The 27,169-nt window shown below is 50.1% G+C and overlaps 1 protein-coding gene across 3 annotated transcripts; it reads left to right on the top strand.

Moving 5' to 3' along the window:
* Positions 1-576: 576 nt before the first annotated feature.
* On the top strand, positions 577-25,622 carry RASL10B (RAS like family 10 member B). 3 transcript variants are annotated; one of them, XM_073315523.1, is made up of 6 exons: positions 577-784; positions 3,992-4,363; positions 8,316-8,378; positions 10,175-10,546; positions 22,635-22,759; positions 23,579-25,622. In XM_073315523.1, the coding sequence occupies exons 4-6, from the start codon at positions 10,331-10,333 to the stop codon at positions 23,847-23,849; spliced, it is 612 nt and encodes a 203-aa protein (XP_073171624.1). In that variant the 5' UTR covers positions 577-784; positions 3,992-4,363; positions 8,316-8,378; positions 10,175-10,330; the 3' UTR covers positions 23,850-25,622. The 3 variants fall into 3 exon arrangements, with proteins under 3 accessions (XP_073171624.1, XP_073171625.1, XP_073171623.1); XM_073315524.1 differs by lacking the exon at positions 8,316-8,378; XM_073315522.1 differs by lacking the exons at positions 3,992-4,363; positions 8,316-8,378.
* The last annotated feature ends 1,547 nt before the right edge of the window (positions 25,623-27,169 follow it).

Raw genomic sequence — 27,169 nt, 5'->3', positions numbered from 1 at the left:
TGGAGAACCGAGGTACAGCTCCTCCGGAGGTATTGGAATCAATGGGTGGGAGGACGCTAAATCCCTTGGAGGATCTGGGCCTGGGAGGTTAAGTGATTTGCCCGAGGACACACGGGGGGCAGCGGCGGAGGCTAGGAATGGCACTCAGCGCTCTCCAGGGCTAGCCTGACCCCCAGGCCCAAGAGGGGCCGGGCTCCGGCAGCTCCACCCCTCGGAGGCTGTTGCCAGTGCTCAGGGAGCCAAAGGCAGGGTGGGCCATGCCGCTGGGCCCGGCGCATCCCCCCTTGCTCGGGGGAAGGGGCTGCTTGGGGGGGGGGCTCCTCGTGGCCTTCTGTCCCCAGAGCCTCGCGGGCTCCCCGCCCCGGCTGCAGCCCCCCAGCGCCGCTGACGCCCTTCCCCGGCCTGGAGCAGCTAAAAATATCCGCCGCCCCCCGACTGCGGGAACGTGGCAGGCGCTGTGACCCAGCGGAGCAGCTGCAAGGCGAGGCGGGCGCCCTGCCCGCAGGGAGCCGGAGGAAGGGGCAGGCGGCCCGGAGGAGGGAGCGAGCGAGCTGCCCAAAGAGCCGAGCCGAGCCGAGCCGAGCCGAGCCCCCCGCCCCGGCGCAGGGCGAGCGCGGCAGCCCCAGCTGCCTGGCCGGAGCGGAGTCCCCGGGAGCTGGGGCGGCTGGATGGAAAAGCGACCCCCCCCCCGCCCCCCTCGCAGCCCCGCTTCCAGGGGGTCCGGGCAGGCAGCCGGTGCCTGGGCTGGGGGGCAGCGCGCCCTTGGGATTCGCGCCGCGGCGAGGTAAGGACCCGGGGGGGGGGGCCCGGCATCAACCCGGCTGCGGGCGGGCGGGGGGGGCGTTTTTCCAGGCAAGGAACAAATCCGGAATCAGAGTTGAAGGGACCTGGGGGTGGGGGGAGCAGCCACAGTCCAGGATCCCCCCCCAGGGCGGGGGCAGGGGAAGAATTCAATAGCCCCCCCCCGGCACAGTCTGATGTTGGGCGGGTGACGGGCCCCCCGGTGCTGAGGACAGAAGCGGGGCAGACAGCTGGGGGGGGGGGGCCGGCCTGGCAGCAAAGGGCTGGTGGCTGGAGCCTTTCGAACCGTTTCGGGGGTCCCAGGGTCGCCGGCAGGAAGGGGGGAGACAGGGTGGTTTGGGCAGGTCCTGGGAATAGCAGCGCGGGTCCCTGGTGAGATTCCCGCACAGGGGGAATGGCCGGGATGCTGCCTCCGTGCGGAGGAAGAAGTTTAACCTCAGTCTGACTCCCCGGGCCCCTTCCGGCTCCCCAGATACTGGACTGCTGAGCCCCCCCGCCCCCCCTCCCTCCTGCTGAGCCCCCCTGCCCCCACCAGTGCCCCCCTCCCTCTTGCTGAGCCCCCTCTCCCTCCTGCTGAGCCCCCCCTCCTGCCCCCACCAGTGCCCCCTCTCCCTCCTGCTGAGCCCCCCCTCCTGCCCCCACCAGTGCCCCCTCTCCCCCCTGCTGAGCCCCCCCTCCTGCTGAGCCCCCCCACCACCAGTGCCCCCTCTCCCCCCTGCTGAGCCCCTCCCTCCTGTTGAGCCCCCCTGCCCCCACCAGTGCCCCCCTCCCTCTTGCTGAGCCCCCTCTCCCTCCTGCTGAGCTCCCCCCTGCCCCCACCAGTGCCCCCTCTCCCTCCTGCTGAGCCCCACCTCCTGCTGAGCCCCCCCCACCAGTGCCCCCTCTCCCCCCTGCTGAGCCCCTCCCTCCTGCTGAGCCCCCCCGCCCCCACCAGTGCCCCCCCTCCCTCCTGCTGAGCCCCCCCTCCCTCCTGCTGAGCCCCCTGCCCCCTCTCCCTCCTGCTGCTGTTTGGCCTGTAATTCAAGGGAGAGCTTGTCAGCCTGGGGCTGAGGAGATGCTGAAATCTGAACCCTGAGCTTCTCCCAGACCGTCTGTCCCTGACACACAGGGGAGTCCTCCCTCCAGGATTTGGGGCTGGTCAGTTTCACCGGAGACCCACTCCCTCCCCCAGGCCCAGGGATAACCCCGCCCAAGCTCTCCCTGGGCTCCCCCTTACACTGAGCTAGTTGCTAGGGGGGCAGGGGGGCTCAGCAGGAGGGAGGTCGCCTACTTTCCCTACAGCACATTGAGGTGTGCAGGGGGACGAGGGGGGTCAGCAACTTATTTTCCTTCCGACACGGCCACACAAACTCGCAGGCACATCCGCTCGCCGACATCCCGGCACACGCGGGCTGACCTGCGCGCGCTACGGGGGCCCTGGGGACACGCTTGAGTGCCCGCGCTTTCTGCACCGGCCTGGGCGCTCGCTTGCGTGCGCCTGATGTGCAAGGGCTGGCTGCAAAGGCTGACAGGCGGCTGTCACCCGGCGCATCCCTCTGCAGGTGCGCCCGTGGGCCGCTGTGCACACGTTCACTGCATACGTGCACCCTTCAGCTGCCAGACTCCCCCCTGCATGTGGAACCCTCGCTCGGGCTGTGAACCTGTAGACAAAACCTTTGGCTGCAAGGGGCCGTAAGAGGGTGTCTAACCACGGTGGGAATTTGGCCGATATAAAAGTCTCAGCTGGACTGAGCTAGTCACTCCTTTAGCTCAGGGCACGGCAGTCGTTGAGGACTGCAGATGTGGTCCCACCTTAGCGTGCACTGTTAGGGGCACCAGTCCTGTGAAGAGGAGGGAGCTTTGCCTAGTGGTTAAAGCACAGGGCAGTCAGGAGACCTACATTCTATTCTCAGCTCTGCCATTGGCCTGCTGGGTGACCTTGGACAAGCCACTTGCCCGTCCATGCCTCAGTTTCCTCCTCTGTTGGGCAGGGCTAGCAGCCAAAGGAAGCTGGTGAGCCTCGATGGGTTATGAAGCCCCGGAGGAATGGAAGGTACTGTGGAAATGTAGAGGGCTAGGAGAGTTCAGATTATCTCATTACAATTCCAGTTTCGCTCTGCCTTTAGAAATCCTCTTGTTTCGCAACAATAACCTGGCTGTTTCCTTTGCTGGGAGGGCAGAAGATTGGCCTAGTACTGAGAGTGAGAGCTGTGTAGATAGCTCCTTGTGGCCGCTGTGAAGGGAGGAGGAGAGGCATGTTTTGGGCCTTTCAGATTCCCTGAGCCCAGGAACCGCTCGCCTTGTCCTCAAGCAAAACAAGCGGCTGCTTTGGACTCAGCATCTGCAACTCAGGGCCCAGTCTCCCTCTGGAAACAGGGACCAACTGGGGAAGGAATCAACACGCTGCCAAGCTCCCTCACTGTCTCTGAAAGCAGGACCTTGTGGGAAGGCAACTCCTGGCTTGGTCCTCCACCTCCCCACTCCTTCCTACAGCCCAGGTACCCATCCCAAACTCTGGCCAGGGGGCTACATATCTGGGAAGGAAGGGCAAAGGAGGCTGGGCCTGGCATTGCCACACATCCTCTGCCACTCCCCCCACCCCCAAACACATCAAAGGCCCCTCAGAAGCGAGTGGGAGAAACCACACAATGGAACGCGGTTACCAATGCTGGCCAAAACCACGGCCCTCCAGCTGCATCCCCCAGCTCCCTCGACAAGGATCTCCCTGCCTCTCGTATGGAATTGGCTTGGTGGCTCGTGAGCTGGTGATTATGTTGCCCTCTTGTGGGGGAGACCCGCAAAGAAGATAAAAACTTTAATACTGCTGCAAGCTAAGGGCGATTCTCCTGCATCGTTCACAGCCACAGGCCTGTGGCTCTGAGCGCGGGAGAGATCTAGCAGAGCAGCTGTGTTATCAACGCTGAGGCCTGGTCTACGCTTAAAACTGGGGCTGACGTACCTTCGTCGCTAAGGGGTGTGGAAACCTGACCTAGTGTAGACACAACCAGGGCAGCAGAAGAACCTTTCCATTGACCAAGGGAAGTGGTGTTCCTACAGTGACGGAAAAAACCCTGCTCTCGCCATAGGCTGCGTCTACACTCCTTGTACCAGTTGCTCGGACTCTGGAGCCCCAACCAGCCCCCCATGCCAAGCCCCCCTGATTGTCCTGTTAACATAAAGCTCCCTATTTTCTCTGCTTCCTCTCCATTAGTCCTGCATCTCAACCACACCTTTCCAGCGAAGGAAGAGAGTGAGCCTGCTGTTCCCTGTTGACAGGAGTTGCTGTTGGGCCAAGTGAGATTCAACCTTCCCAAGGGTTCAGCGCCCTGCCTTCCATCCAGCCCAAGTCTGGGCTCGCCTCTGTTGTTCTGGCTATTGCTAAGCCGCTGGGTCATCTGTTTGACTCGGCAGCGCCCTGGCTGCAGTAGTTTGGCTCACCAAACTGTAAAAAGAGCACGGCTGTTGCCTGGACGACACAAGGAAGGCGAGGGTTAATCATCCGAGCTTTGATGAAAGCATCGTACCTGGTTAAGGACACTCCTGCGTTTACCGTAATCCTTGCAGAGCAGTAGCCTAAAGAGAGGTAGGGCCTTTGGTCCTGCACATGCCGCCCTTCTGGGTTATCAGGGGCCCATCTTGATTTTCATAAGGTTGAAATCTTCCTAAAACGCATTAGAATCCTCCACCCCACAGCCCTGGGCTGGCCCAGCTCCATTCATGTTGCATGTGACAGGGTGGTGATGTGATGGGTGGGGTGCGTGTGATGCTGCTGATGCGGGGATGACTTGTTGAGACCCGGCAGTGTGACGTGCATGGAAACATGGCAGCCTATGATGGTGTGAAGCTGCCTGGCCAAGGACTTAGTTCCAGGAGACAATATTTTCTCCAGGTAGTGACCAGCACCCTGATTCTCGTGGCTGAATTCCAACCTGGGACCCCAGGAATACGAACCAGGCATGACTTGGGGAACAGCACCTGCCACAAGCGATGCTGGGAGGAACGTGTGAGCCGGGTGGGTGGAAGAAAATGCAGAAGCAGGAGAAATATTCTGACCCTCTATAGTGCGTTCCATTTGAGCATTACCAAGTGCTTTACAAACATTAATTAAGGCTCCCAGCCCCCTGTGAGGTTGGTCGGTATTATTCTCTTCTCATCTCACAGGTGGGGGAAACTGAGGCACAGAAAAGGGAAGGGGCTAGTCCAAGATCAAGTCAGTGGCTGAGCCAGGAATAGAACCCAGGAGTCCTGACTCCCAATCCTCTGCCTTAGTTGTTTTGGGGAAAAAGAGAAGACGTTAGCTGAGATGAGCTGGAAATCCTGCTGCTATTAAAGTCTGATCCTACTTCCTTTAAGACAAGACAAACACACCCAAGAGGGGAGAGAAAAGAGCAGTCAAGATTGAAAATGCAGCTTCTGTGTCTGGCGTTGATTTTCATTTGCAACCTCGCTGCTGGAAAACCACAGGCATCGCACAGCTACTCTGAGACCTGGCAAACTTGTACTGGCATCGGAGTGTTTCAGGCATTGGATTTAGCTGCCTCCCTGGTCACAGGCTTATAGCAGTGTTGTAAAATATACAGTCTCGGCTTAGACAGTGGGTAAAAAGGAGAGAGGAAAGAGAAGACGTAAGGTGGGGAAGGAAGAGGGGACACACATGGAAAGGTGGTGTGACAGTTTCACAATCCCAAGCAGTGGTAGGGATTTAGCCGGAGCCACTGTAGGTGACATTGTCATTGGGGTCCCTGTGTCTGGTCCGGTTTGGTCAGGACATCTCTCAGGATCAGGGCAACGAAGGCACAGCGGTATCATAGTGTATCTTGGGATGCAAGGGGACGGTGTGGGTGGCAGCCGTGACATTGGTGAAGTTCACTCCTTCCCCCTTTCTTGTCTTTCCGTCAGCCAGCATTCACGTCTGTCCATCTGTTTATTTTCTCTTCTAAGGATTTTTTATGAGCTGGACAGAACAGCCCGTCCCCTCATTGCTTTGTTCACCAGTTAGACTGTATTTCAGATGCATTGATTTTGGTTCATTGATTTCCAGTCCCCCACTTTTCTTGCTTACCAGGTGTGATTTTAACACTCTTTGAGTTGTAGCAGGAGGCCTTTGGGTTTGGACTAATTCAATCTGTCTCCTTTTTGCACTTTTTTCCATCAACATCTATTGTTGTAGGCTATTGTGGCACTTGATCAACTTTACTCCATTTTTCACAGTGGAGCTCACAATCAGAGCAAAGTCGTAGACCCATGTGGTTTCCCACATCTGTACCCCACAGTTCACAGGGGGGAACCCTGACATGATGTCAGTGGTGGGATTTTATGCTACTGCAGACATAAAGGTTGCTAGCCTTACCCTATACTCATGACACAGTTAAATGTTAGCCACAGCGGGTCAACACTGCACTGTCATGGGGACTGGGTCAGGGCTGGCCAGCAAGCAGAACTGAGCTCACCCTGAGGTCCCTGTTTATTTCTTTTCTGAATCCTCTGCTTCTCCTGGACATAAAGAAACCCCTTTTCTTTCTTAGCTGCACGTGCCTGATGGAAAACCTTGGATACAACCAGACTTCTGCAGACAGTGGCCCCATAGAAGTCAATGGAAGTTTGATCATTGACTTCAGAGCAGCCAGGATTTCATAGAATCATAGAATATCAGGGTTGGAAGGGACCCCTGAAGGTCATCTAGTCCAACCCCCTGCTCGAAGCAGGACCAATTCCCAGTTAAATCATCCCAGCCAGGGCTTTGTCAAGCCTGACCTTAAAAACCTCTAAGGAAGGAGATTCTACCACCTCCCTAGGTAACGCATTCCAGTGTTTCACCACCCTCTTAGTGAAAAAGTTTTTCCTAATATCCAATCTAAACCTCCCCCACTGCAACTTGAGACCATTACTCCTCGTTCTGTCATCTGCTACCACTGAGAATAGTCTAGAACCATCCTCGCTGGAACCACCTCTCAGGTAGTTGAAAGCAGCTATCAAATCCCCCCTCATTCTTCTCTTCTGCAGGCTAAACAATCCTAGTCAGCGTGCGGCCGCACGCTGATTTCAGTCAGCGTGCGGCCATATGAACATGTCTCCATATGCATCTGTCCGGCTGTGTGTGCATTGTTGGTTGCCTGTCTGTGTGAACGTGGCAAGGTGCGTTTGTCTGTGGGCAGTGCTGATGTGTGTGTTTGGGCTGTGGTGTGTGGATGAACGTCTGTACGTGCCATGTTCTGGGTTGTGAATGTGTAGCCACGGCTCCGTGAGTCGCAGAGTGTGTATGCGTCCCTGAGAGCGTATCCACGTTTGTCTCCAGACACGAGTGTGCGTCTCTCGGCTTGTGTCCACGTCTCTAGTACTCGGCAGATCTGCCTGCTCAGAAACTAGCTTCCATCACGTGACTCACATAACTGATCAAACCCTGAAATTAAACATTAAGCTGTTCACGCAGCAGAGTGATGGCCCCAGCTAAAACGCGGTTCCACTCGAGGTGAACTCGAGATGGATTTTCCAGCTCTGGGAGGGGTCAGTTTAGGAATGCCCTAAGCTGTGGCTGGTGAATCCCACCTCTTCATCATGCCCAGCAGCCTGTACTAGTTTACGCTGGCCACTCATCTGGAGCTGAGATAATAGCTGATTTTGTTTGGTTTGGGTGCCAAACTGGAAAATCGGAGTGGAAAGAGAATCATTTCAGTTCAAACCAAAATAAAAAATTTTGGTGGTTTTTGTTTTGTTTTGTTTTTTCTTGCTGAAACAAACCAAAAAAAATAATTTCAGGTCGAACAAAATACTTTGTGGGACACAAACCAATTTTTTGTGTGTTTTGTTTTTAATTTCCTTTGGGGTTGTTGTCAGGTGTTTTTCACCTTTATTTAGCTTGCTAAATTTCCAGATGAAATGTCAAAATGCTCTAAAATTCTTTCATTCTGGGCCTTCACTTGATTCTCGGGGGTAGGGGGGCTGCTACCAGGTCACTTTGTATCTGTTTCTCCATCAGGGCCAAATCCCTTGGGATATGCAGCTAACAAACACTTTCACGTTTGGGCTGCCCCATTTTGGTCTGCTTGCCTCCAGAACAGGGCCCAAGTTCAGCATTTGTCTACATGGGAACACTCAGGAAAGTGAATCAGAATGAATGTTTAAAGTGGATTAGTTAAAAATTGCAGTAAGTCCCTGTGTGGCCACTTTTATTCAGAATTCAAGTGGCCTGAATCCCATTTAGTTTAATTCATGTAAATTAAGCTAAACTGAATTTGTGCCACTTGAATTCTGAATAAGAGCATGCAAACAGGGGTTTAATGTGGTTTAACTAGTCTACTTTAACTTCATGCCATTAGTTAATTCAGATTAATATTGCGGAGTAATAAGTAGCCTCGTGTGGACGTGCCCTTACGCAGTTTAGAAGGAAGGCCTTGAATTTACTTGCAAGAAATTGATCCAATGACTCGGACATTGGTTCGAGGCTCAGGACACCTGGGTTCTATTCCTAGCTCTGCTGGTGGGTAGCATTGGGCTAATCATGTCCCCTCTCTCTTTCCTTTATTTTGACTGTTTAGATTGTAAGCTATTTGGGGCAGCGACCATCTCTCACTTCGTGGACAGGGTTACTGGCTTAGCAGGTGGGTGTAAGCAGTAGATTCGTCCGTTTCGATTTTAGTCAGGCTTTTGACGCAGTCCGACACGATATTCTCGTAAGCAAACTAGGGCCATGTGGTCTAGCTGAACTTACTAAAGTGGGTGCAAGACTGGTTGAAAGACTGCACTCAAAGAGTCCTCATCAATGGGTCTCTGTCAAACTGTCTAGTGGAGTCCCACAGGGGTCAGTCTTGGATCTAGCATCACTCAATATCTTTGTTAATGACGTGGATAATGGAGTTGGGAGTATGCTTATCGAATTTGTGTCTGGCACCAGCCTGGGTGGGGTTGCACTAAAGAGAACTGCAAAATACTACACTTCGGGTGGAAAAATCAAAGGGTTTTTTGGGGGTCATCTGCCTCCCTTCCTTTATCAGGAGCTGTGCTGTCGGCCTTAGCATTGGGAAGGCGCTGTCAGGGCATATGTGCTTAGCGCTGCCTTGCCCGCCCTGGCCATGCCTTCCAGTGCTGCCTTTATGAAGTAAGGCTAATTGAGTCTCATGCTTCATGGCAGAAGCTGGTTGCCTGCAGGGGTCAGGAAGGAACAGGGCCCCCACCACGTGTAGCACTGCGCAATTGGCCATGGGAATAGTGGAGGACCTATTGGGATAATGTGTCTGCAGCCAGAAGCTGAATATTGGACTGGGTAGACGTATGATATCCTCCAATATGGGAACCAGGGGGGCAAGAGTCTGGATTAGATGGGCCTCTGGACTGGTCCAGCAGAGGAGGGGGCAGGATGGCAGGCTACATGGATCTACGGAGTGATCTGGCATGGGAGAGAAGTTAGGATACTGGTCTCTGGATCAGTCCCGTATTGTTTGGGTCTGTTACAATCAGCGTGTCTTCTATGTGCAGTACTAGGGTGGTTGTTACATGTCAGCTCTCTGCTGAGGAGTTGCACCCTGGCACAAGAGTTGCACTGTTGCACTTTGACAAAAGTGTTCCATTCTCAGAGCCTGTTGAGCAATGCATTACATGCCTGGCTGCTTCCTCCACCCCAGAGGTGGCTGCATTTCCATGATGCTGAATGTAGTGAGTTTGTCCAGTTGGGTGCGTTGCAAGGTGCTTTAACTGGTCATTACTGCCCCCCTTTTAATTGTTGAAAAAAGGGGGGTTGTGACTTAATATCCTGCCTCATTTCCCTTCAGTGTAGCTGGTTACCAGACTCTCTGGCTCATTCTGCTCCCTTTGAGCCACTAGGGCTGCAGAAACATCTCTAAGTCCTCTCCTGGGGGCACAGCCCCACCAAGACTGGAGCCCTCTCCTAAATCTCCCTCCCTGTAGTCCCCTGCACCGGGGCAAGGAGAGGTAGGCAAGGGGAGTGATGGAAGTGTGATCCCTAGGGGACTGGTGCTAACTGGTGTCATTTAAAACATCCCCTAATGGGACTGTTAAGAATCTGCTACCAAGGTGGTAGCGAGGGGGGAGGTTGGAGAGAGCCAGGGCTTTGTCAGCACAGGTGAAGGAAAGGGGCAGAGGTAGGAGGAAGGATGATCCAGTGGTTGGAGCACTCATCTTGCATTTGGGTGACCTGGGTTCAATTCCCTGTTCTGGACAAGTCATTGAGTCTCTCTGTGGCTCAGTTCCCCACCTGTAAAATGGGCATAACAGCTGGGCTGGGATGATGACTACATTAAAAGACCATGAGGTGCTCAGATACGGTGGGGCCAGATAAGAGTCGTAGCTAGCTAGGCAGGGCTGTGTTGTTTGTTTGGCGTGAGGCTGCCTGGGATACTTGGAGGTGCCTTGTTTGACTGGGTCGCTCTTGGTCTTGCAGTGACAGGCTGGGCAGAGGAGGAAATGCTTCCTGAATGGGGCTGAAACCGCAGCCGCTGGAATATGCAGCCCGGGGGCCTTCCTGGCAGTGCAAACGCAGTGGGCTGCACCAAGGAGCCGATCGCCACGTCGCGTGGGGGGGCCACGGCCGGGAGGCATGGTGACAACTTTCAAGGTCGCTGTGCTTGGGGCTCAAGGGGTCGGGAAGAGCGCCATCGTCCGCCAGTTCCTCTACAACGAGTTCAGCGAGGCGTGCGCGCCCACCAAGACACGGCGTGTCTACCTGCCGGCCGTGGTCATGAACGGCCACGTGCACGACCTACAGATCATGGACTTCCCACCCATCACGTCTTTCCCAGTTAACACGCTGCAGGTACGTGTGCCAGGCGCTGACCCGGTAACGCCAGCCAAAGGCAGATGGGCCTGTTCGTAACAATGGGAGTCGGTTCTGAGTCTGAGGTCATGTGCTCTGACTCATCAACAGAAGAGACCCACTGCCATGAGTCTCCTGCCCTTTGACTCGGCATAGGGTGTCTGTTAAGGACACTAATCCACAGCCCTGCAAAGATGCAGCCCAGAGATATTTTTGCAGTAGTTTTCCTCATAGGATCAGGTTGTGTCTTATGTGTCTGGGGCAAGATTTGCCTGGTAAACAAATGTGTAAGAAGGGGGCTGCTCGGGAAAGGTTTGTTCTAGTGTTCTGAGCCTAGGAGTGGGAATCAGGACACCTGGGTTCTAATCCCTGAATCGCATCATTTCCTCGGTGAGTCTTCTCAACTCTTGGTGCCCCCATTTCATGAATGGCTTTGAGACCCTTGACTGGAAGGCGGTAAACCAGGAAGGTGTCGCCACTTAGAATGCTAATGTATTGCAATTTGGCTAATTTTCATGATAGTTAGAATATACGACAGGGCACAGTCGGCGGTGTCACGGGAACTGACGCCTTTCAGTGCTGGAGGGATTATGTCTCCGTGAGAATTGCAATGAACTTTAGGAATCCTATAAACATGCAGAACATGCATGGTGACCGGATTAGCCAAACCCCAAATAACCAACCTGCCCACCTGCGGCTCCAGGCTGAGCCCCATAGAATATCAGGATTGGAAGGGACCTCAGGAGGTCATCTAGTCCAACCCCCTGCTCAAAGCAGGACCGATCCCCAACTAAACCATCTCCTGTCAGAGCATGTGCCCCTCTCCCACAGGCCTGAATCCCCATTTAGAGCTGAACATTTTTGTGATGCCCCCAGAACATTTTGGATAATTTGGGTACTGTACATAGTTCCAGAAGAGAAAGTAGGAAGATAGAGCACTGGACTGGCATTCAAGAGACCTGGCTTCTATTCCTGGTTTCGCCACTGGCCTACTGGGTGACCTTGGGCAAGTCACTTCCCCCTCTATGCCTCAGTTTCCCCCTTTGTAAATTGAGATAATGATCCTGACCTCCTTTTGTAAAGCACTTTGAGATCTACACAAGAGCTAGGTGGTATTATTATTATTATTATTTATTTTATTATTATTTAAAGGATTGTGTCTTCTTAACTCCGCCTAGGCATTTGAGTGACCGTAGGAATTGTGGCCTACGTTCAGTGGTCCATCCCTGTTCAGCGAAAGCATGTGCTTTCCTTTAGACACCTGCTTAAATCTCACTGGATATGTCTACACTGTAGCTTGGAGGTGTAATTTCCATCATGGGCAGAGGAACACACGCTGGCTTGGATTGAGCTAGCATGCTAAAAATAGCAGTGTAACCATGGCAGCATGAGCCAGTACAATCCTGCCTACGAACCTAGGTACATACTCACATGGCTAGCTCCTCCTGCCACCCCTGGGGCTGTGCTGTTGGTTTTCGCGTGCTAGCTCGATCAAAGGTCGTCTACATCTACTAGATCTGGAAATTCCACCTCCAGCTTCAGTGTACATGAAGCCACTGACTTAAATGGGAGTTAAGCACAAGCAGAAATGCTTTGCTGACATGGGACCTCGGAGAGTGAAACTCCTGCCCTAGTTCAGACCCCTCCTGGGGTGGGATAAAAACAGCCCAGTAACGTGACGTTTGGCCAGACTTGGATCTCTGAAGTCTGGCTCCGGAACAAGTAGGTTTGATTTTCCCGGGCACCTAACTCCCTGTGTGAATCTAGACCTGAGTCCCTTGCTTTCCCTTCCTACCTTCCCCAATGTGTCGTTATGTATTTGATCTGCCAGGTATGGTGCGTTTCTTTCGCCGCTCTTCACGTAAAACAAACCTGGCGTCTTCTGGGGATGTTTGGCTGCTGTAACAGAAACAGGCAGTTCTGTTGAAAATTCATCCTAAGTGGGATATTCTGCCCTCCAACATCAGCTGGCGAAATCAAAGGCTGTAACGGATGGCATCCCCACCGCCAGTCTGAGGGAGCGATAGAATTCGTAGCATACCAGGGTGTCCTGCTGAAACTGTGCAGTACAATTTCATTGATCTCCCAGCAGATGCAGAATGTAAAGTCGCCACTAATGTCTGACTTGTTTCCAGCAATTTGCCTGGTCCTACTGAAGTTAGGTTTCCTGGCCTCTAATTGCCAGGATCGCTTCTGGAGCTTTTTAAAAAAGTCCGTATTACATTAGCTACCCTCCAGTCATCTGGTACAAAGGCTGATTTATGCAATAGATTACATACCAGTTAGCAGTTATGCAATTTCATCTCTGAGTTCCCTCACAACTCTTGGGCGAATCCCATCTGGTCCTGGTGACTTATTACTGTTTAATTTATCAGTTTGTTTCAAAACCTCCTCTAATGACACCTCAGTGTGAGACAGTTCCCCACACCTGAGCCATTCTTTTTAGGTGACAAATCTGAGGATCTCCCCCACATCCTATGCAGTGAAGACCGATGCAAATAATTCATTTAGCCTCTCCACAATGGCCTTGTCTTTCTTGAGTGCTCCTTTAACACCCCGATCATCCAGTGGCCCTGCTGACTGTTTGGCAGGCTTCCTATTTCTGATGTATTTAAAAAGTTTTGCTGTTAGTTTTTGTGATCTTAGCTAGTTGCTCTTCAAATTCTTTCTTGGCCTCCCTTATCATACTTTGACCTGCCAGAGTTTGTGTGTCTTTCTATTTTCTTCAGTAGCATTTGACTTCCAGTTTTTAAAGGATGCCTTTTTGCCTTAACTACCTCTCTTAGTCTGTTGTTTAGCCATGGTGGCATTTTTTTGTCCTCTTCTTGTTTTTTATTTGGGGTATACATTTAGTTTGAGCCTCTATTATGGTGTTTTTAAATAGTTCCCATGCAGTTTGCAGGCATTTCACCCTTATGACTGTTCCTTTGTTGTTTTCTGTTGAACTCGCTTCCTCATTTTAGTGTAGTTCCCCTTCTTGAAGTTAAATGCTACTGTGGTGGGTTTTTTGGCATTTCACCCCCTACAAGGATGTTGTAATTAAATTACATTATGGTCACTATTACCGAGCGGTACAGCGATATTCACCTCTAGGGCCAGATCCTATGCTCCACTTAGGACTAAATCAAGAATTGCCTCACTCCTTCTAGGTTACAGGACAGACTTCTCCAAGAAGCATCCATTTATGGTGTCTAGAAATTTTATCTCTGCATCCCATCTTGAGGGATACTTGCCCAAGGAAGTGGATAGCAAAGGTCCTGTGTAGGAGGAGGAGCCGTTCCTGACTTACTTTTGAGTAACACCACAGAGTTGATGGAGATGTCTGGCTGGGGGGGAAGCATCTCAGTATGAGTGACCAGAATCTCATTCAGATTGTGAAAGCCACAAAATGGGACCAAAATAGAGATAATTAAAGGCTGCTGAATTTCAGATGAGCTGCTTTTGGAGTGCCGTGGGCCATGCTGTGCAGAATTTAATGGAGGGGTAGGTTGAAAGGCACATATGCCTAAGGATTACACATGAGGCTCTCTGCTATTAAGATGCAAGATCGTAACTTTTCATGGAGAAACAGCCTGGGTAAAATCCACACAGTTCCCTCCTCAAACTTGAACTGAATCTGTTCTGAGTTGTGAAAAATCATCATGTGACCTTTTTCTTCATTTCCCATTGGCTCCAGCTCCAGTTAGTCCCAGGATGGGAAGTGCTGGCTCTTTATTTATTGCAAGCATTTATCTAGAGCCCATCCCCATAATATCTGCACATGACCTTGATTAGAGCAAAAGCAATTTCCAAACTCAAGGCCTGATCGTTTTGGACCAGAATAATTGTTTCAAGCAGAGGTGTATACATCATGTCTACATTGCAATCACAGGGCGTGATTCCAAGTCATGCAGATGTAGCTGAGTTAGCTTTAGTCTAGGCGGCTTGGGCACCAGAAAGACACAATGGCATGGACTTCAGCACAGGCTAGTCACCTGAGGAAGTACCCAGGGTCCCGGCGAGGGCTTTTACAGTCCATGGCTATTTGAGCTAACTCAAGTATGTCTACCCATGCTGCAGCCACACCTCTGAGTTCAGTGTGGACAGTGGCCCAGCTTTTTAAAGGCATTTAGATGTTGCTGTGCTCACTCGTGCAATGCCTCACTGATTCAGGAGCCTGTCTCATTTCCACCCAAGTGCCTAATTCCTTTTGAAAATTAGACTGAAGCTCCTAAATCAGTTAGGTGTTGCAATGCTGAGCGCTGCAGCTCCTAAATAGCTTAAAAAATCTGGGCTGGTATGTCTGCCTGTGGTGATGTTGGTACCCTCCCTAGAGCGGAGGCAGGTATGCGGGTATAAACTTGCTTTATACCAGTATAGCTTATACCCCTTCCTACATGGGGATAAGCTGTGTCTGCATGAACACCATTATACCGATGTTATTATGCTCACACTAGGGAGTTGTACCACTTTGACTCTATCAGCATATCTCAAAAGGTATAAATGTATGTGTAGATGAGGCTTAAGGAGCTAACAGACCATGAACAGCCCTACCCCTAACCAGGGGGAGAAGAAATTGTAGAGCGGTCTAACTCGGTGTTTCTCAGTGATTGGGCCATGGGCCGATGCCAGGCCCTGAGATCTCCCTGGCACAGTTAGCAAGCCAGTCCCCGGTATCCAAAAGGGTTGAGAAACATTGGCCTAACTGATAGAAGAGGGAAGCGGTCCTAAAAGGTGCCTGTCACCGCACTGCGAGTGAGACAGCTGGTTGAAAAAATGCCAGTTATTTTTTAAGGGGCAGGTAGGAAAAAACTGGTTGTGTTGTTTTTTGTTTCTCCCCAAATTTCCCACAAAACAGGTTTGGTTTTCAAAAGCTGGTTTCGGTTTTAAAAAAAACCAAACTCAGTTCTCAGCGAAAGGTCAAAGATCAAATGGCCACGCCCCCCAATTTTGTAGAGTTAAACAAAAATGTTAAGCAAAAATTTGTTTGGTTTTTAGTTTCTGGGGCGTGTGGGGGAGGGTTGGAAAAAAACCTGGAAAACGTTGACCAAAATGGAAAACTGCTCTAATTTGGTTGTAAAAGCGTTTTGATGAAAAACTTGGAGCAGCTTGGAGGAGAAATCAAGAGTGGATGTTTTAAAGAGGCGCTCTAGTTCAAGCAGGAATTAATTCCAGGCAGTTCTCTGGCCTGTGTTATACTGGAGGTCAGAGTAGATGATTACAGTGGTCCCTGCTGGCCTTAGACGCTGAACTTCAAGCGTGTGCCAAGGGCCAAGCACAATGCCAGTGCCCCAGTTAAATCCCCTTTGAGCCCTAAATCAACCCTCTGTGCCCTGCACCCAGACAGATATAAATGGGGTTCAGCTGAGGGGTTCTGGGGGAGTTGCATTCATCCCCCCTCAGCTGGGTGGGGCTCAGGGGGTGCTGCAACTAGCCTCCCCCCTTTAGCTGGGAGAGCATTGCTGTGATGCCAGGAGGTCAGTAGAATAAAGGGATAAAAATGGAAGGATTCCCCCAGAGCAGCGGGAGGGGAGGCTGCACAAGAAAGCAGGAGGAGAAGCATTAAACACTGTGCACAAGGGAACAAAAGGTCAGCGCGAGAGCCAGAGAGAAAAAGCAAAGGGTAATTTATTGACATGGCAGACGAAGTCTAACGTATTCAATTATCTCCACGTCTCGGCATGCACCACAGAGGGCAAACGGTGCAAACAGATGGAGATTTCCAGGGAAGGAAGAATGGTCCCTGGAGCGATCTCAAAGGAGTGAAGGGAGGCGGGACACACAGGGGCTTGGCTCACCCTAGCTGCACTAAGGAGGAATAAATGTAGAGAGGGGTAGGACTGAATCACCTGAATGGGAAAGAGGAGGCCTGGCTGTTGAAGGGAGAATGGATGGCTCAGGAGATTGGTCATGGGTTACAAAGGCTTTTCCTTCTAGATCACCCTATTGATCCAGTTCAGTACTGACCAGAAGTCATTGCTTGGGGACTATCAGTAGAACATGATGTGGGTAAGAACGCTTCCAGAGGAACCGATGCATCCATCAGAACTGGCACCTTTCCTGGTAGTCTCAGTCCTCTGCCTTCCTTCTAAGTGAGGTGGGGTCCCTGCAGGGCAGGATTGAGGGGCATGAATAGCTTGGCATGGGTTCTGGGGATAAAGAATACATGCGTTTCAGCAGGCCACATCCATCGCCCCAACGAGCTCTGATTCTGTGGGAGCGCTGCAATGTGCTTCTGAAATGAGTTGATCCAGCCCTCCTGGAACTGTGGGATAGTTTAGACCTGGAGCCAAACTTCACGGCTTGGGCTCATCTCTGGTCAGAGGCAGAAGCTGAATTGCCAAAACGTGGAGCGAGGGGCTCTGCCTTGTATTCCTCTGGGGTTGACTGAAAGGACCAAGTCCTGGAGAGGCCATGAGAGAGGCTGTCCTTAAGGGGTTCCTAGCCCAGATAGGCAGACTCTTTGTCTCCCATGGTGTCTGCTTGTTCATATCACAACCCACCACCACATTCCCATCGTGCCACTAAGGCCTGTGTGGTTGCCACCAGTGCAAAAGGTTATTTGTGTAGTGTGATGCCAATGGATTGGCAAGTGAATCTGAACCTTATGTGGAGGCCAGGCCTTTCTAAGAGAGGTGCCCTTAGATAACAGCATCATAAGAAGCCACATAAGGGCCTGCTTTTCCATGAGTCCCATGTCATGCTCTCCTATCTGCTGGTCAGACCAGCAACCCCTATTTCCTGCCTATGGTCCTATGTGGCCTTCCTGGCTCCTTGCTTGGAACGTTGCACTTCAGCTTCACCTCCTAGCTTCCCAGTCTGTGCTAGCGGTTAGCTAGACATCGCAGAGCTTCATATACAGGTGAAGGAGGGGGTCACCCCCGCTGTAGGAGGGACACAGGCAGGAGTCATTTGGGGCATAAAGGGGGCAAAGCTCATTCCCAAGAAAGGAGGACGGTAGATGGGCCCCACACACAGTACCTCACATGCACTGCAAATAGAATTAGCTCCGAGCCCATGTACACCAGGCATGGATCCTGTCACCCTGCCCTAGTTGCTTTAAATAGCTTCACTTGCATCTCTGAAGCAGAACTCGGGAGCACCAGGGCCAAGGCTGCTACATCACCAAGCGGAAAGCGATGCTCAGCAATCTGTAAATATGCAGTGTTTATAATCACACAAAATATAGGGCTTCTGGCAATGCATAATTCAGCAGGGCTGACGCTGCGTGGGGAGCAAGATAGCAGGAGATAAGCACCTCTCCCTGGACATCCTCCGACAGAAAGCACGGTCCCTTATCCATTAATGCCTCAGGCAGGGGATGGCAACAGCTTCTGCCAGAACAGCCTTATTGTTGCATGAACAAGGCACTATTGTGAGAGAAATTTACGTCTCTCTCTCTGTGCTGGAGGAACATGGATTTGGCAGCCGAGAGCACGCAGCTTTGTGCTGCCTTCTGGCCGATCGATCCCCACCCCTTTGGAATGCTCGTTGATTGATCCCCGCCCCTTTGGAATGCCCAGCAGCCAATGAGGATGGTCCATCCATCCACTAGGCTTTATAGCCATGGGTGACATTCCATTCGGGGGTAGCAAGGAAGGGAGGGCCTGCATGCTTCTCTTTCACAGGCGTTTTGTGAAGGGACCGACAGGCAGCCAGTCCTGACAGTCGCACAGCTTTCGAACAGAAAGAGCAACGTGGAGCTAATTCACAGCAAACTTTCTCACACTCATTCCACAAGGGAAAACAACTGGAAAGCAGCTTGATCCACCGGGACATCCAGGCTCAGTTTCACACGTGCATCACAAGGGGAAGTGCAATCTGGATGCTAATGCTCTGACAATTGGTGGGAACCTACATTCTGGAATATTGTCTTGGGGAGGAAGAACTGGCCAGCCTGGAACCTGCACTGACAGACCCTTGCTCCAAGTTCACTCAGCTCCCTTTCAGATACAGGGACCCTTTCAACGGTCAAGATACCAAGACTTGTAACAGCCTAGTGCTCCTGTCACTTAACGCCAGAGTAAATCCATTGTCTTCAGTGGAGTTACTCGTAGAAATTGTCTACTGGCTCAGGTCCAAGTCCATCCACCCTAGTGTCCTATCTCCAAGAATGGCCAGTATCAGATGCTTCAGATGTTTACTCTATGGTAGTGGAGAATCAAGCTCAAAGATTCAAGTTTATCCTTAGTAGGACCCAACTGAGAGGAGTGAAGTTACACCATTTATACATTTGACTCCCTCTCAGAGAAACCAGTTTAACCTTTATAAACCGGCATCAACTTTGCATCATCCACATCAGCCCAACTGCTCCTGTGTCCTGCGTGTTTTCTCAAGTTCTTTGTCTCTGGTGGTTGGGGCTTTTAGCCTTCCTGCCAGCAATATCTACTTGCCTCAGGTGTAAGGCAATCAAACATGTTCACTTTCCTTCCATCAGCATTGCCGCATCTTCCTCCTCCCCAGTGACGTAGGATTATTTGGAATTCTTATAATTCTCTGGTGCCTTTCACCTCCAACCTTCATGAATAAAGCTTCACAACTCCTCTTTGAAGCAGCAAAATATTGTCAAATGCATTTTATAGACAGGGAAACTGAGGCACATTGTGACTTGCCCGAATAGTCACTCAAGGATGCACTGCCACTGGTAAAGGTAGAATTCAGGGCCTGCTAGAATCTCTGCTCCAACCACTAGCCTATACTGTAACGCCTCTCTCTCTCTGCATCACTGTAGTATTTGCTATACAATTTACCGTTGCTCATTTATCTATTAGAAATCAGCCCTTAATCCAAGTGCCTAATCAATAAGCTACTGCAAACAGCAACTGATCATTAATGAACTAATCAGCCCTCCTTGGTTTGTTTGTTTTCTTGTATTGCCAATAATTTCATTACACCACTTAACTGCAGGTGTCATTAGGCGAAGCGACTTTAAGCGAAATCTAGATAAGATAATAACAGCCTAGTGAAATCGTGATGGACAATGCTGAAAAAGCCTCAAATGATGGCATTCAAGCAAATTGCATCCCAGCCTCAATGTAATAAGCTGTAATATACTGATCTCCCAGACGTACTGGAACTCTTCCATAAAGATATTAACCCACAGCTAAGAAGCTGCCACTATAATTGTCTTTATCTCTTTGGTAACAATCACTGAAGAGTCACCCTGTCATTTTCATGCACTGACCAGGGCCGTGGGGGTGGCACCATGAATAAATAGGTTTCTTTCATCGCTAGTTTCAGTGATTCATTCAAACCTTTGTGGTCTGCAAAGCGGTGATCCAAAAGAGTGTCCTTTGCCATTTCCTCCATTCCTAGCTCCTTTTGCTTTATTCCCAAATATCATAACCATGAAAGGGGATGATTCATTGTATGAAAATGTCTCACTACAGGAAGAATTACTATAGTTTCTTCTAACTGTATTTTTATACTCTATAGTCAAGATTTTGCAATTTCTCCTGTATAGAGTGCTGTCCCAATCTATCTATCAAAACATAGTTCATATTGTATGGAATCCTAAATCTCTACCCATTTCCATAGAGTCAGGGACACCTCCTGCTTCCTCAGTCCATTAGAGCAGCTGCCATGTAAACATGGGTGATTCCTCTTTTGTTAGGAATTGTGGATTGCATCCCTGTGCAGTGAGAGAGGTGCCCAATGGTGCCAGTTTGTATGGCTCACAAGAGGAGCCCAGGCTGCAAGCAATCAGGTCTGTACAGCTTTGTGGTTCTGCCGTGGATTGGATTCTTGTGTCAGCAGGCAAAGATGGAATGTCTCCTATGTTTGTTTCCTGGGACTTGCTCCTCTCCGATCCTTTGACAGCAACTCGTATTTCTAGCGTCACCTTTGAGCTGCGCTTGTGTACAGGGCAACAGCATTCTGGATGCCCTGATACAACCTTTACAAGGGGTTGGACTGGGCACTGGTAATTAGTATTTCTCTGTTTTTTTTCTTGAACAAATGCAGCGTTAGCGGCCGCTGAATGGTGGCATTTAAAAGCAGGGCATATTTTCACCCATGCATCGTGCACAAAACACTAACTGTTCTGTAGGGGAAGCTCCTGAAAAGCCCCAGCTGTTCCACAAATGTCTTTTTATGACCCTAAACTGTATATGTAGCATGTCTCACCCACACTGAACTGGTTCCCTACAGACCGAGACGATGCAGGGAGGAACGCATAGCCATGGAATGAGGGTCTGACATTGTGTGGGCTGGGGGTTGTGCCAGGGCATCTCCATCCTAACTTGCAGTATCCCCTTCTATTATCAGCCTGGACCACCCCCAGCTCTGCCAATACATCCAATGCTGATCTATGGCATGCCCTGATACTCCAGTCTTAGGACCACCCCATGACAAGCTCCACCAGTCTCGATCTATAGCTCCTTCAGCTGTTCCATCCTGACCTCCCAACCCTACCCAAACTCAGCTCAGCCCAGCCAATGACTCTCTATGCTAATGTGAAATACCACTAGCTATTCCAGTTCTGGGCTGCCACTCAGGTCTGCCAACATGCCTCAGGCCTTCTGGTTAGCAAAACCTAGTATCCTAGTCTTTGCCTTTCCTGGGCAAAGAGCTGTCCTGGCCCAGTCATTCTGTGATGTGGATGAATGGCCACTCTAGACCAGAAAAGGAAATGAAATGGATTTGATCTCACTCTAGTTCAAATAAAATGTGTATAGTCTAGATTGCCAGGAGGTGAAAGCTTAATATGTTCACTGACAAAAACGTTCAGTGAGTTCATTAGGCAGCGGCAAGCACTATAAATCTAGCAAACAAGCTCATTCAGTACCATGGACAGATCCATCAAGAATCTAGCAATCAAGGTGAATTTAGTGCTGTTAGAAAGTACCTAATTAACAGACCTGGAGACTGGGGTCCTTCACGTGCAGGATTTCCCCACAGTGCCCTGCCAACGTGGATATAAAGGGGAACAAACTTTTAGGAACTAGGCTTCTCCCCTTGCCCTCCAACGTCAATCGCAAATCATATAGCCCATCAAACAGCCTAAGAACATAAGTAACTTTGATCGCTTCCCCCTAAGTCAGATTTGAACCCATCCTCTAGAGGTGAAAGAGGACTTAACCCTGCGATAGTCCCTGATCCTGAGGCTTACCCAGGGTGAGGTAGCTGGAGATGCTGGTGAAAGGAGTTGTGTTGATGTCGTTTAGTCTGACCACCTGTAGAACAACAGGCCATAGGACCTCCCGGAATTAATTCCTGTTTGGACTAAAGTAGTGGCTCTCAGACTTTTTTTTACTGGTGACCCCTTTCACAGAGAGACCCTCTGAGTGCGAACCCCCCCCCCTTATAAATTAAAAATACTTTTAAATATATTTAACATCATTATAAATGCTGGAGGCAAAGCAGGGTTTGGGGTGGAGGTTGACAGCTCACGACCCCCCATGTAATAACCTTGCGACCCCCTGAGGGGGTCCCGACCCCCAGTTTGAGAACCCCTAGACTAGAGCATGTTTTATTTGTAAGGGAGCAAGCCAGAGAAGACTGAGAGGTTAAAGAAGGAGGTGGTGGGGGCTGGGGAAGGTTAGGAACTGGGATGAGATGAGCTTGAGGGGGCAGATGAAGGAGAAATACAGTCACAGAGCAGTTAGGTGACTCCCGCTTGTCACAGTGAGTCAGCAGCAGAACCAGGAATAAATCCCAGATCCCTTGAGTCCCAGGCCTGGGCATTAACACTAAAGCATGTGCCTGCTATAATTATCTGCTGCTTATTCCACCAGGGTGCAGTGAGGCTGCTGCTGGGAAAACCCGTTATGCCTGTAATATCACCCATCCCAAAGCAACAGTAACTGTAGATTTGGACTCACATTAACTTGTACAGCAGGTCCCAGGGATGCTCGAAATAGAAGAGTACAATGGTGCTAGGGTTTTGGGCCACCAGCCATGTTTGCAGAAGCAGGTGGGATATGGCATTAGGAGCAGTGCCCAAGTCCAGCAAAGCCTGGGCAAAGACCCCAGTAGCAGAAGGCCTGGCCTGGTCACAGTAGTGCCCTTGCCTATGAGATGGCAGAAAAGCTGGAGAGACACCCCTAGGGCTGTGCCAATGGGGCCTTCTGCGCCTGAGCTTTGACCAATTCCTGTGTGCCTGTTGCAGGAGTGGGCGGATGCGTGCTGCAGGGGGCTCCGGAGTGTCCACGCCTACATCCTAGTCTATGACATCTGTTGCTTTGACAGCTTTGAGTACATCAAAACTATTCGCCAACAGATCCTAGAAACAAGGTAAGTGCCTGCTTGCCTTACCCCTGGCCTGGGCCCAGCTGAGCTGGGGAAAGGCCCCACTCACAAAGCTAAAGTCACCTCTCCATTGTGCATCCTCTCCGGGAATATACTGGGGGCAGAGAGGAAGATGGAGGGTAAGCTGGAGCTCCCTGGCTGAGCTCAACACTCTCCAGCAGTCTCCTGGTTCCCTTCAGTGCTGATAGTCCTAGGGACTGAAATCTTCCAACAGGTGCAGGCTAGAATTAGGCACCTTCCATCTGCACTAAATTCACTCAAGCATCCTAGAAAAGCAAAGGGCAACAAACAGCTCAGAAGGGAGCTCTGCAAGCTGCCCATGAGATATTAAGAGCCACGGTGGGGCCAAGTCTAGTCATTGGCAAAGCAGCGTTGGGTTTCTTACCAGTATTTGTAAGCTGTGCTTGCTGTGACAAGATAGGTGAGTGAAAGGGCAGTTTGCTACAGCAGGTCTGACTTGCATCCAGCTGCATGACTTTGACAAATCGTACCCCTCCATGCAGAACAAGGTTCCCTGCTGACAGCCCGACAGGAGCCGCCAGTCTGTGCCCCCCACGTTACACAAGGGAGGCTTTGGATTGCCATCCTCTGCCACTAGGACAGGCCCAGCCAGGGCCTGAGGATGGGGAGGGATCCCCAGGAGACAGAAATGTTAGTAGGAAGATAAAATATTGTGCTAGTGGGAAGCAGAAGAGCTGTCGTAGGAAATTGGAAGGGGGTAATGGGTTGGAGGTTAAGGGACTGTGGCCTTCATGCCAATGAAAGAAACTGACGTGTTTCTGTCTCTGCCCTTCTTCCCTGCAGGGTCATCGGCACCACAGAGACCCCCATTATCATTGTGGGCAACAAGCGGGATCTGCAGAGGGGCCGGGTGATTCCCCGCTGGAACGTCTCCAACCTGGTGAAGAAGACCTGGAAGTGCGGCTACATCGAGTGCTCTGCCAAGTACAACTGGCACATCCTACTGCTCTTCAGCGAGCTGCTCAAGAGTGTGGGCTGTGCCCGCTGCAAGCACGTCCACACCACCATCCGCTTCCAGGGGGCACTGCGCAGGAATCGATGCACCATTATGTGAGGCCCTGCTCTCCACCCCCTGCTCCCACAACTGCCCCCAGAGACCCTTTTGTAAAGCCGAGGGGTGGGCGCAGGAGGACGCGAGCAACTCTCTTGACAAAGGAAGCAGTGTCAGGGAGGGTGCCCAGCTCTCCTGGATGAAGCCTCGGAGTGAGCCTCCTTCATCCCTGCCTGTCCCCAGCGCAGAGACGGCATGGTCTGTAGATTCAAGGAGGCAGGGTCTTGCTCCAAAGTGCAAAAGGCTTCTAGGCACCTTCCTTTCCTCCCGCCTCTGCACTGGATCATGGACTGGATGATGCAGTGTCCAGCAAAGAAGGGAGAGGGGCACCTTAGAGAGAGCAGGGATGGGTGAAGTATCACTGGTTACCATGCAGTTGGGGGGGGTGAGTCTCCTGCCATCCCAGAGCAAGGCAAGACTGCTATCAAGCTGCCACTTGGTTATTACCTGATGATGACCTAGTCTTGACAAGTGACAGATTTGTATGGGTAGCCATCTGTAATGCCAACTGCCTACCACGAGGCATGGCGTGGCATCCCCTGCTGCCTTGGTAACCAGAGATGTCTTCACTGCAAACAGGGATACAAAGACCCAATCAGCCTTAAATCAACAGGTCCTTTGCCCTTGTGCCAGGAGAGTAACATGGCATCAGGGAAGCTGAATCCTCCCTTGTTTTGCCCATTGGATCTGGAGCTTCTTCCCTCCAGGGACAGAGCAGCCTGATAGCAAGAGGCATGGCTGAAATGGAATTTTTTATTTTTTTATTTCGGGACAGAATTTTCAGGTGGTTCCAAAAAAAAAAAAAAAATCACTCCCCCACCCCAAAAACTGGCCGTTCCTCCCCCGTTTCCTTCCTGTGTTGTGTTTCTACAAGCTCCAAACCCTTTTTTAAATATCTCAACAGCGTGAGCACCTGTCTGAGGCTTGCCTTTCTTGGATGGGCTTGTCGGTGTGTTCATTCTCACATGTGTGCACGAAGAGCCCCCCCCCCCCCTTCTGCTGACAAGACACCCAGGTTTGGCAGTTAGCTGTATCATTTTTGTTCTTCCTTTTAAATGGATTTTTTTCCCCCAGCTGGCATTTTGGCACTAGGTTTAAAGCAAAATGATCCTGAAATTCTAGTGTTAGGAGTCTGGCAGGGACAGTGGAACTATCTGACTGTACCAGATTTGCTGGACAGGTACTGGAGTTCTACCTCTTTTTGCTGGAGCTGACCACTGTCAGTTCTGTACAGATTTAAAAATTATCATCAATGAAACAAAACTAGACAATGGCCTCCTTGAAGGATAACAAAAATACTGTATAGCCATGTACCTAGTGTTTGAGAAAGATCCTACAGCTAATATAAACACGATGCTTTTCATGCTCCTCTGTGTAAAGGGGCATAAGCATAAATAAGTATCAGCACTGACCGTTTATAAATTGATCTGACCCAAACGCACCTACATCTTATGGTCATGGCGGGAGAGATCAATGAACTTCAGTTAGAAACGCCTGTTTTCTCCAGTTGTTTTATCATAATTGACCTGCTAAATTCACCCTGACTTAAGGCTACGTTGCAAAGATTGACTGATATTTCAGATGTCAACGTCTCAGTTTATATGCAAGTATGTACAGTTTCCTAATAGGCAAGGCTATCTCCTTAAACTGTTTAAAAGGGCTGATCAGTAGCTGCAGTGGATCTCAGCTTCATTCCTTCCCACTGAAAGCAGCTTAGTGTGTATATACACACACACACACACACACACACACACACACACACACACACACACACACACACACACACACACACACACACACACACACACACACACACACACACACACACACACACACACACACACAAAAAAAAAAAAAAAAAAAAAAAAAAAAAAAAAAAAAGCCAGGGGCTGTTGTAATAGAACAAATGAAACCTGAGAGGGAGAGTTGTGTGTTCAGGCTTTACTAGAAGGAGATGCTCTAATACTTTATACACTGTTATACTTTCTGGGTTCTTCTATTACTTTGTCCTAGACAATCCTTTCCCTAAACATAATGCATGTCAGAAACCCTGGGGCCATCTAACGGCAGACTCTTGAATTACATTATGTCAAGGCAGTCAAGTTTAAAGATCTGCAAAGAAATGAGAAATTGGGTTTGTGCCTCCCTTCACACACACCTTTTTCTTTTGGCTAATTTATGCTTGATAAAAGAGGTCTGCATTTTTTTAAAAAAAATTATTTTCTGCTTGTGTTTTATACTTTAGAAATACAGGTCTTGTCTGCCCTGTTTTTCCCCTCTTTAACTTGCTCAACCACATGAGAAACACTTGGGAGAAAAGATTTCTTGGTTAAAGTTTAAGGGAGGAGGAAGCTCCCAATCCATACCTGAGACCAACAAGTTCTCCAGTAAAACCAGACCTGCTGCTTCTAAGGTTAAAAAATGTTGAAGCCTTCCTTCTCTATAATAAAACAAAAAGCCCAATACCTTCCCATTGGTAGGTCCCATTTCACAGTGATGCTATTACTATCTTGGTGACACTTTTTATTAAGACATTTATAAAAAAAATAAACTCTAACTAAAGTTTCATTTTTATGACCAAATCCCTGGAATCTTGCTGTCAGGGTTTATATGATCACCAAAGTCACTTGCTGGAATACAAACAATATTGAGAGCACTTTTGCAATGTGAGAGGCTGTGATTTAGCGGTCTAATTACCACCACCACTAAAGAGAAGAGCATCGCTAAGTCATTGTCCACTGTGCTGAAATTGTGGGCCATGCACAGTTAGGTTTGCAAAATGGAATGCTAGAGAGAGAACTGAAACAAATCGATGGCTACCCAGCTACTTACACCATAGCCACTTGGAACTTCACAATAACTTTCCTCCTGCTTCAAAAACACAGGCCTCTATCACTTGAGCTAAAGGCAAATCTAGTATCCATATAGGGTCTATGACACACAGCTGAGTCCAGCCAGTAAAGGGCGATCATACATATTCCCAGCAATCAATACATTATTCTATGAATGGTCAGTTGTAAATTCTAGGCTTGTGATTCTACTGAGACATTTGGAGGACTTGGTCATGGTTTGTGACATCAGGAGAACCTTGTGCTGGAATTGTAATTCTAGAATTAACTGTGGCTTGTTATTCATCCTGTACACTGCATGTACTACAATGTAATAACATGCTTTGCTACAGGGGGTTCTAATGTCATCTCTTTGGTATTAACACGTTATGTCCATATTCTTGTTCTCTAGCCAGATTTATCCCTTAAACAGTTTTAATAAGCAAACTCATTTGTAAATGCCAATAATAAAGCGTTTATAAATGTGCTATAATG

The sequence above is a fragment of the Lepidochelys kempii genome, chromosome 17, assembly GCF_965140265.1.
Source record: "Lepidochelys kempii isolate rLepKem1 chromosome 17, rLepKem1.hap2, whole genome shotgun sequence".
Lineage (NCBI taxonomy): Eukaryota > Metazoa > Chordata > Testudines > Cheloniidae > Lepidochelys > Lepidochelys kempii.
Note: the sequence above shows the minus strand (reverse complement) of the source record. Positions and strands in the feature narration are given on the sequence as shown.